General features: G+C 48.7%; 1 protein-coding gene across 1 annotated transcript; it reads right to left on the bottom strand.

Moving 5' to 3' along the window:
- Nucleotides 1–1,412: 1,412 nt before the first annotated feature.
- On the bottom strand, nt 1,413–8,513 carry FAM241B (family with sequence similarity 241 member B). Its single transcript, XM_054034071.1, has 4 exons — nt 8,425–8,513; nt 7,690–7,885; nt 5,939–6,066; nt 1,413–3,384 (listed from the first exon to the last, which is right to left on the bottom strand). Exons 3-4 carry the CDS (start codon nt 6,029–6,031, stop codon nt 3,130–3,132), a joined length of 348 nt encoding a protein of 115 aa, XP_053890046.1. The 5' UTR covers nt 6,032–6,066; nt 7,690–7,885; nt 8,425–8,513; the 3' UTR covers nt 1,413–3,129.
- Nucleotides 8,514–8,996: the final 483 nt, after the last annotated feature.

Below are 8,996 nucleotides of genomic sequence, written 5' to 3'. Positions count from 1 at the left end.
AACATAATTCTGGGATGCTGGGGAAGGATGCGTGTCCAGGTTACAAAACACAGCATCTTCAGCTGCAATGCAACCTTCAGCCTGTTGAGGTATAGGAGACAAATTACCTTATGTTAAAAATGACATAGCAGCCTAGTATTGTGAGAAGTTTAGGACTGGAGCTGGTATGGAACAGTAACAAAAGAACCAGGCTGGAGCAGGTATTAACAGGGTTTAATTCATTTCAATTACTCAGTTTTTAGGATACATTAAGTTCCTGCCTGAATGGAGTCTACTGCAGTAGCCCTCAAACTTACTCTGAGCATCCAGGCTTCAAATTCAACCTGACACGGGAACACAGTCGTTTAGGAGATTAGGTCTGGTGATTAACACAACCGTTGTAGAAGCACCCAAATCCCTTATGCTCACCCTTATTGTTTCTTTTCACAAGGAGCTTCTCTTCTGTGGAAAGAGCAGGAATGATTTACTAACAGGATTAGTTCCGTCACTCGAGCTCACAATGGGGGGCCCCCAGCGTTGAAGTCCCATCTCTGTCAGAGTCCCTCTCAGATGCTCTGCCTCCCTGTGGAGGAAGAGCTGGTGATGCAGACAGGAAGAAACCCCACAGAAACCCATGGGATCAGTCCCCTATGCTGGTTTTCCACTGGGGAGATTGACTTGGGTTCGAGGGGGATACAGGAAGCCAGTCAGCCCCTTCCATCTCTACACAATGTAATGACTTGGCTTCCCCAGTTAGCCCACTCTCCATGTAAACCCCGCACCCTAGCACTAACCTGCCAATATTCCTCAGGTTGTCTTTGGAGGGATTCCCTCCAGGGGTGCATGGTTCAGTCTCAGAATGCCATTCAGTCCTTGATCTCTATGCTGAAACTCTCAGCATAAGTGCCATTTACTATGAAGTTAGACAGCTGTTCATCAGGAACTGAGCTGAGATCATCACATCATTTTATATAGGCCACCAAATGACCATCAGAAGTTAAATTTCAGTTAATGCCAAAGCTCTGCAGTTAAAGATGGCTTCAGTTTTAGAAGGGGTGACTGAAAACTTCAGCCTAAGCAAAGCAGCCTGCCAAAACATCAGCACAATGCAATACAACATGATGATAGGGCACCATCCCACAAAGCTAGCCTGGGTCACTGGGCAGTCTCAGGGAGATTCAGGCTCAGCTCTTTATCTGTGAGACTCTTAGACTCCATCTGAGTGACGGGCTTGCTATTCCAATCCCCTGAGCTAGTCAGTTCGTTTGTAGGGTTGTATTTAATCAATACACCAGTTAAAACCATAGCTGTGTCTTCCCAGACTTTCCAGCACTTGGGATTTGTGGGGGCCCTGCTTGGGGAGTTATCACTGACTTTCACTGGCTCTGGCATGCTCACCACAGGCCCAAGAACAGCAAGAAATTCAGAGAACGGGCAGTTTGGAAAGAGATTTATGTACTAGTATCACAGAACAATTTCAATTTTATAATAAAAAGTCATGTTACAGGTTTTTTTCTCCTTGTTGTTTTAGCAGAAGGTTCTCATTATCACAGGAACCAGAGGAGAATTTGAGGTGTTGCTCTTGGCATTTTTATACTCCACTGGGGAAGGCAAAAATTTACAGTCAATTTGTGATGCACAATTTCCTTCACTCAGTTTATTGAACAAAAACAAGAACCACTTTGTCCATGCATGCTACACAAGTGTTCAGTAAGGCTTCTCCACCCCAACACACGCACACACATATGCACACACATACTAAAGCTGATATAAGCCAATATGGTCCCAAGTCACAATTCAGATCTGTATTTGGACCTGAATCCAAACTTCCACAAATTTGTGGGGGAGGGGCAGGGTAATTTAAATTCTGTGGTCTGGTTTGGCCCACTATAGTGACAGGCCTGAAGTATGGATCCAGATCGGGATGTGAACTTCCCCCGAAGTCTGGATCTGCTGTTTTTGCTGAGGCCCAATCCTATTTATAAGACAGAGGAGAGATATTGCTCACTGATTCTCAGCTCATCAAGATGAAAGTTCTTATGTTTCTTGGCCTTAAAGAGGGATTGAAGAAAGTTTTAAAACACACCAGACCTAATACAACCCTGCTCTTACATGTTTTTAGCAGATATGTTTCCTTTCCACTTCTGCAAATTATCAAGGACTGTATTGTTTAAAAATTGGTTCCTCCATCCACACATTTCCAAGCCCAACTTCCCCAGTTACTCAATGTTGGAATCATTCCCATTGCAGCAGGTATAAGGTATCACCCACAGTGACAACGTCCCAGAGCAAGTTCTTGTTCAAACACAAATATCCCGGACAACCCAGGCAAGACAAAAACACAGGTGACATCACCTGTTTTACACACACTTTTCTTCTTCCCTGTTTTAATCTTCTTCAAACTCCTTTCTGGTCTCCCCACTTTCTATTTTAATATCCCCCTTCAGCCCCTTATAATAGCCCTCCAATACTATATGTTTAAGATGTAGCATATACTGTGCTGTCAGTTCAAACCCGTCAATATCTCTTCTCCTTTTAATTTAAACTTCCCTTCCAATACACCTCTAAAATCTGATTGGAATTACAAAGCAAACCCTGCCTTCTCCAGGCCATTTTCAAATTGTCTCACATTCATGCATGTTTGTTTTATTACTCCTCGGAGACCCCTACTGCCCTACACACCTGCAGATGTAAATTAAGCTCCCATTTCAGTTCCCCTCAGGTCTAGGCACTGTATCTGATAAGTGCTGGATGACACAACATGACATGCCAGACCCTTTCTATAGCTGCACCAAAGTTTGGGCTTCTGGCATGACCTCTCTAGCCGGTGGCTGAAGCTCCTGGGCAAGCCAAGCCTCACTTGGGCAACCCTCAGAAAGGAGCAGCTTAATGTGAGAAAAAAATGCTACACCTGGGGATTGTGCCCTTGGGCATCCCAACTCCACACTTCAATTCCCCTTGAGCACTACACACAGATACTTTCAGGATACACAGCTATGCACCTGCGCGCGTGCGCGCACACACACACACACACACACACACTCTCTCTCTCAGTGGGAGGCACACTCACAAACATACCCACGCCTGACAAGGAAACCTGGTCTTTCTTTCACCAAGCAGGAAGCAGTGGTGGCCAGTGTGAGGGCACGGTCACCGCTGGCTCAGGTGTGAGACCACGTAGATAAGGCCCACCAACAGAAGGCCACGCACGCCCACCATCATGAGGAGGAAAAGCAGCAGGATGGACATCACCGGCTCCACCACCTGGTTACCGAGGCTCCAGAGGGGGAATCCCATGTTCACTAGCTGCTGGTTCAGTTCCGAAAACGGAGAGCGCCCCCCCGGCCTGGCAGCCTGCTGCTGCGGTGGAGCACGGCCTGCATTAGGCACCTCATTGAAAAACTCCTGCAAACATAAGAGAGAGAAGAAATTCAGCCCGCTGAATCAGACTCACAGAAGGGGTGGGAGCTGAAGGAAACAACAAGGCAAAAAATCTCAGAAACGGTCCTATTTATTTAATTCAGAGTAAAAGATCATCCCGTGGTCATAGAGAGAGACAATGTGGCAGAGAGCAGGCACCACAACTGACTGCCCTGGCTTTCACAAACATTTCTTAGGAACTGCTTGGCTTTTATGCTCTAAACTGAAGTTGAAATTGTGAGGAGAGAGGAATAGAGAGTAGGGTACATTAGAACAATTACAGGGACAGCATCTTTTGGGCTACACCTCACAGTACACAATTTCACCCACTCACCCTGTATGTAAATCCCTTGGGGCCAGACGCACGCACCCACTTACACGAGTGTAGGGGAACCCAGCCAAGTGGAAACAGCTGGGAATAGCAGCTCCTTCCCTGAGAACCTGAAGCCCTTCCAAACTCTGCATGGTCAGGGATTTATGGGACTGGAGGAGGGGGAGGTGTGCCAGGAGAGAAGGGGGTGGAGCCAAGGATCATGCTTCTCTAACTACTACCAGATTTCTGAAATCCAAGCTGGAGTCAACGCTGTTCAAACCAGCATTTGCTCCCCCAGCACATTACCAACTGCCGACAAAGGGACTTACAATGCACCACTTCAGTAGGACAGCTGATAGCAACAAGATTCCCCCACTGCCAGGCTGCCATGTTACTGGTTCCAGGAAGGCTGGCAGAGGGACAACCAATGCAGGAATGGCCACGGGAATTTTGTTGGCCAGGATGACAGACATTTTCTGCACTCCCAGAGCAGCCAAGCAAAACAAAAACAAACAGAAAAGAGCAGCACAGCAGTACTCTGCCCTCTGGAAGTTGGCGCCCAAGGCAACTGCCATGATCACCCACCCCTAGAACTGGCCCTGAACTGATGTCTGGGAATTAGAAAGCTTAAATGTTTTCTGCAGATCCCTGGCCTCAACAGTCATTCCATTCTCCAGCACAACATGCCCACCTTACAGAGCCCAGTGGCCACAGCACACCATGATTTGCAGCATCTTTTCCCCTCCTGTGTGTTTTTCCTTGGTCAGGGGTGGTTAGGCCCTTAATGTGAACTCAGATTCCTACCCACATTCTGCACCCACACCAGCACTTGTCATTTCCCCTGCCTACCCCAAAGATTCTTCCAGTATTTTGCAGTAAAATGTGCAATGCTGCTTCTCCCAACCCTCTGTCTTACCTAGCCCTCTGGACAGAACATTATAATATATAATATAATATATAATTTATGAGCAATGTTCCCTTTACATTTTCTTTGCTCTGAATGGGTTTCAAACTCCAGTGAGAGCTACATTTTTGTAGCAATCTGAGACTTTTAAAAAAAATCTTTTTACACTATATTGCATTGAACAGTGTAAGGCAGTGGTTCTCAAAGCCAATCCACCGCTTATTCAGGGAAAGCCCCTGGCGAGCCAGGCCGGTTTGTTTACCTGCCGCATCCGCAGGTTTGGCCAAACTGCAGCTCCCACTGGCCATGGTTCGCCACTCCAGGCCAATGGGGGCTGTGAGAAGGGCGGCCAGCACATCCCTCGGCCCGCGCCGCTTCCCGCAGTCCCTATTGGTCTGGAGCGGCAAACCGCGGCCAGTGGGAGCTGCGATCGGCCGAACATGCGGACGCAGCAGGTAAACAAACCGGCCCACCAGGGGCTTTCCCTGAACAAACGGCAGATCGGTTTTGAGAACCACTGGTGTAAGGGATTTTTAAAACAACACGTTAGTAATACATATGCATCTGGGACACACAGGTATACATAGCAGTGGCTGAGTGCCCATTAACTTTCAAGAGTTTTAGAGTTAAAAAACGCACACAGTTAGGAAACCAGGAGCCCCTATCTTTCCTACCATAAGCTTCTAAACCCACTCCTTCCCAGGAGCCTCAGCCCTTGAGGGAGCCCCTCACCATACCCTCCCAAAAGATCCTGCCTCCCAAACCGGGGTGCCTGGGAGGGAGTTGCCATTGCAGCCCAGAGCAGGCAGGAGTACAGAGCAGACACTCCTGCCCCAGCAGTGGTGCAGCACAGCTCCCTGACAGGCCAGGCTCATTTCAGCACTGGTAGCCCTTGGAGGCTGCTCCCAGTGGCAGGGACCAGACTCTCCACAGCCGGCTCCATGAACAGCGACCCCCCTGCCCTACCTAAATGGCAACCATGGTTCCTGTCTCTACATACATACATACATACATACATACACACACACACACTCTCTCTCCTTACCCATCCCTGCTGGCTTGAGGTTTGCCATGGCACAAAAGAGGAGCTGCTGCAGGTTCTGGAAGGAGGGCCCAGCTGTTGGCCACGCTTCCAGCCACGTGAGGTGTGCTGTAGGTACCAGACTGCTGTGCAGCCGCACATGCACGCAGCTTAAAGGGAATGTTAATTAAGAAGCATCCATTGAAGATGTAAATCATGATGCACATTCATTTCCTTGAGCAAAAAATCTAAGCTATTACAAAAATACACTGCACTTTTTCACACTTTTTTGTTTCATTACCTGCCGGGAGGTGTTCTCCCTGTGCTGAGCATTTGCTCTCACCCGGGGGTCATCATCCTGTACAATATCTCCGTTGGCCAAAATCCGGACCATCCTTGGGGTCACGCAATATACCCACCCTGTCAGACCTGTAGTAACACACAGGAGAAAGGACCTGTAGTTCCCCTCTGAGCATCATTAGCTACTTCATTCTGATCCAGGAGGGAAGAGAGGCTCAGGGGGAACCAGTTAAACATCTTGGGCCATATTGTGAGTGCAGTCAAGGAGGGACATGCAAGAAGTTTCCCCCACTCTTTGCACCATTGCATAAGGGCCTCCCACAAGAGGCCTCTGGGGAGTGTAGGATCTGTTCACTCCTGCTGCCTACCAGGGAGCAAAGACAGAAAACAATGGGTTAGGAGGAGTAGGGAGCAGGTAGGGGGTCGTGGTGCAACCCACATTCTTCATCCGCCTGCAGAGGAGGGCCTGTGCAACAGGGGTGGAATCTGCTCCATCCTAAGGAATGTGCCCACAGAGAAGCCCAGAGACATCATGGCATCTTCTCCCCAGCATACATCCTGGTGTGATGCAGCTCCACATTACACCATACCAAAGATAGTGATGTAAATGCCACAATCTAGCCTCTTTGGGAATGGGAAGATGTGTGTGTGTCTATCTCTCTCATTTTATCTATCACTTACCCACACTATAAATGGTTTTGTTTTTTTGGACACAGCAAAAATCCCACTGACAGAAAATGAAAAAGATACTTTTTCATGGCTATAAAATCCCCAGAGGATGATATTTTTGAAAAGCTGTCAAAAATTGCTTTTGAAAGTGTCATATGAACATAGTTTTAGAAATTGCAATAAAGTCAGCTGTTTTACAAGTTAAAAAAGGTTCTAAAATAAGGTTCTCTCTCTTGTAATAGCAGATCTCTAAGAAGCAGAACCTTAGGAAAAACAGGCAGGAGGGCTCTGCACAGAAGAATATTTTGTGCTGTGATTTAACAAATATATGTTTCTGCTGGTAAGAATTAAAAACTGGTATGACCAGTCAAATCTATAACACAGCCAGGAAAACTGACCATCACACCACAGGGATCTAGTTTCTAAAACTTGGCACTTATGGTTTCCAGGCTATTAGAACTACCAATGCTCAAAGCATGGGGTGAAAACTGGAATTGACCTTAACCCCTGCCTATAATGCAAACTGATGTTTTTTTCTTTTTTGTTTTTTTTAAGGTATGGTTAGAAACTTCCATCCAATCCCCAGGGATAAGCAAGATCCAGCATGGCAGCTATGCCTTACCTATGCCCTATGCACAATGCATATGTCCCTTTCAAAGAGACAGCTAGCAGTGTGTTTCCCCTCTACGAGAGCTGGCTCAGAATGGCCTGTTAACCCAGTTTGTCATATGAATCTGAAGGCCAGTTTCTCCCATTCCCAGGAGGGCTGATAGATGCACAGACACATGAACATGCTGATCATACCACATATGCTGGGCAAGTAGAGGCACAACACTAACAGATTCCTCTGGGTCAGGTACATGGCTTAAATTAGCCTGAGCAGGAACACTATACTATCCAAGCTGCCTGTGTTATTCTGCACGGTACTTAGAAACTCTTATTCTTTGCCACACATTTCTTGACATAATTTTGAAATTTTGCAAGAAGCCGATCTGAGGGCGGTGGGAGGAGAAGGGAAAGCAGAAGAGGCTGTACTGCTGCCTGAGCAGATTACCGATCCACTGTCAGAAATAGCAAACTCACCTCGTTGAGTCTCTCTCTGTTTACTCCATTCAGTCTGACTGACTTGTACTCAAACTGCTACTTCCTCCAGGCTGACATCACCGGAAGTTAGTTGAGGGAGGTGAGGGAGCAGGCAGTTTCTCTTCTAGCCGAGGCTCTCCGGAGCTGAGCAAACCCCTCTTCAGGCTCCACAGTAAACTGCAGTTCTCTGGACTGGCTGTGAAGATTTAGAGAGCGCTCTTTTGCAATCAGCCCCTCTCTCTCCACAGTATTTATGCTACACTCCTCTCCCTTGGCCTGCATGTTCATTCACACCATAACGCTGATCAACTCTAAGAATCCTGATGCATCTGAAATCTAGGCATGGCGAGTGCCCCTGTCCCAAAGAGAAGGGAATATGGGGCAGTGCGCCCCAGGCACAGGCGTGGCGTGGAAACTAGGGGTGCGGGAGGTGCTGCAGCAGCACCGCCAGGTTTTACGCGGGGCTACTGGGCCAGCGCCCAGGCCTCCACGCCCCAGCCCGGAGCTGGCCCCGTGCTTGCGCTCCGCGCCAGGGCCCCGCTCCCGGGCCCGGGACTCCGCTCTCCGGCCCTGCGCGCGGGGCTCGGGTCCCGCCACTGGCTCCGCACCCTGGTCGCTAGCCCTGTGCCCGGGGCTCTGCTCTTGGGGTGCTGGCCCCTGGTCCCGTGCCCGGGGCCCTGCACCCAGCCCCCCCGCTCCTGGCCCCGTGCCCGCCCCCAGCCTTTGCCCCCTTACCTCTGTCCAACCTCCCCGAGACACGACACTGCTCCCGGCCCCAGCTGGGGTGGGAGGCGCAGACAGGGGCAAGGGAGCTGGCTTTCAGCACTCCCACTTTTAAAAGTGTTCCAGTGCCACTGCCCAGGCTACAGCCTGTCAGAAATCTGAAACACTGACCACTTGTCTCCAAATCTGTAGGACTGTCCTGACTTTCACAAAGCTATCCCACAAGCCAGGTTTGCCAGGCAGTTAAAGTGGCTCAAACTGGGACAAATTCATGGGCTGGAGATGGTATGGGATTGAATTTGGGGCCAATTGGGGACCAGCTTGTAGGCTTAAGTTAGGGTACGGGTTGAGACTGGTTTAAAGTTGGGGGGGTGCTCTGGTGAGTGTGAGATCTGGCACAAGTATCTGGGACCAAGCTACAGTTAACATTGGGACTAGTTTAGAGCTAATTTGTAGGCAATGGCAGGCTAGGATATGGTTTGGGGATGATTGTTAACCTAGGCTGGAGTAAAGTTTGGTAGCAGTTTGTGGGGGCAGGCTAGGTTTAGCATAGGGACTGGTTTCTGAATCCTGGCTAGCAGTTG

Source organism: Malaclemys terrapin, chromosome 7, assembly GCF_027887155.1.
Source record: "Malaclemys terrapin pileata isolate rMalTer1 chromosome 7, rMalTer1.hap1, whole genome shotgun sequence".
NCBI lineage: Eukaryota > Metazoa > Chordata > Testudines > Emydidae > Malaclemys > Malaclemys terrapin.
Note: the sequence above shows the minus strand (reverse complement) of the source record. Positions and strands in the feature narration are given on the sequence as shown.

Bases quoted from the DNA above. Each gene is read 5' to 3' on its own strand.
- FAM241B (XM_054034071.1), bottom strand. From the start codon at position 6,031: ATGGTCCGGATTTTGGCCAACGGAGATATTGTACAGGATGATGACCCC. The intron at 3,385-5,938 runs GTAATGAAACAA...TTATGTTTGCAG, and splicing joins GGGAGAACACCTCCCGGCAG to GAGTTTTTCAATGAGGTGCC.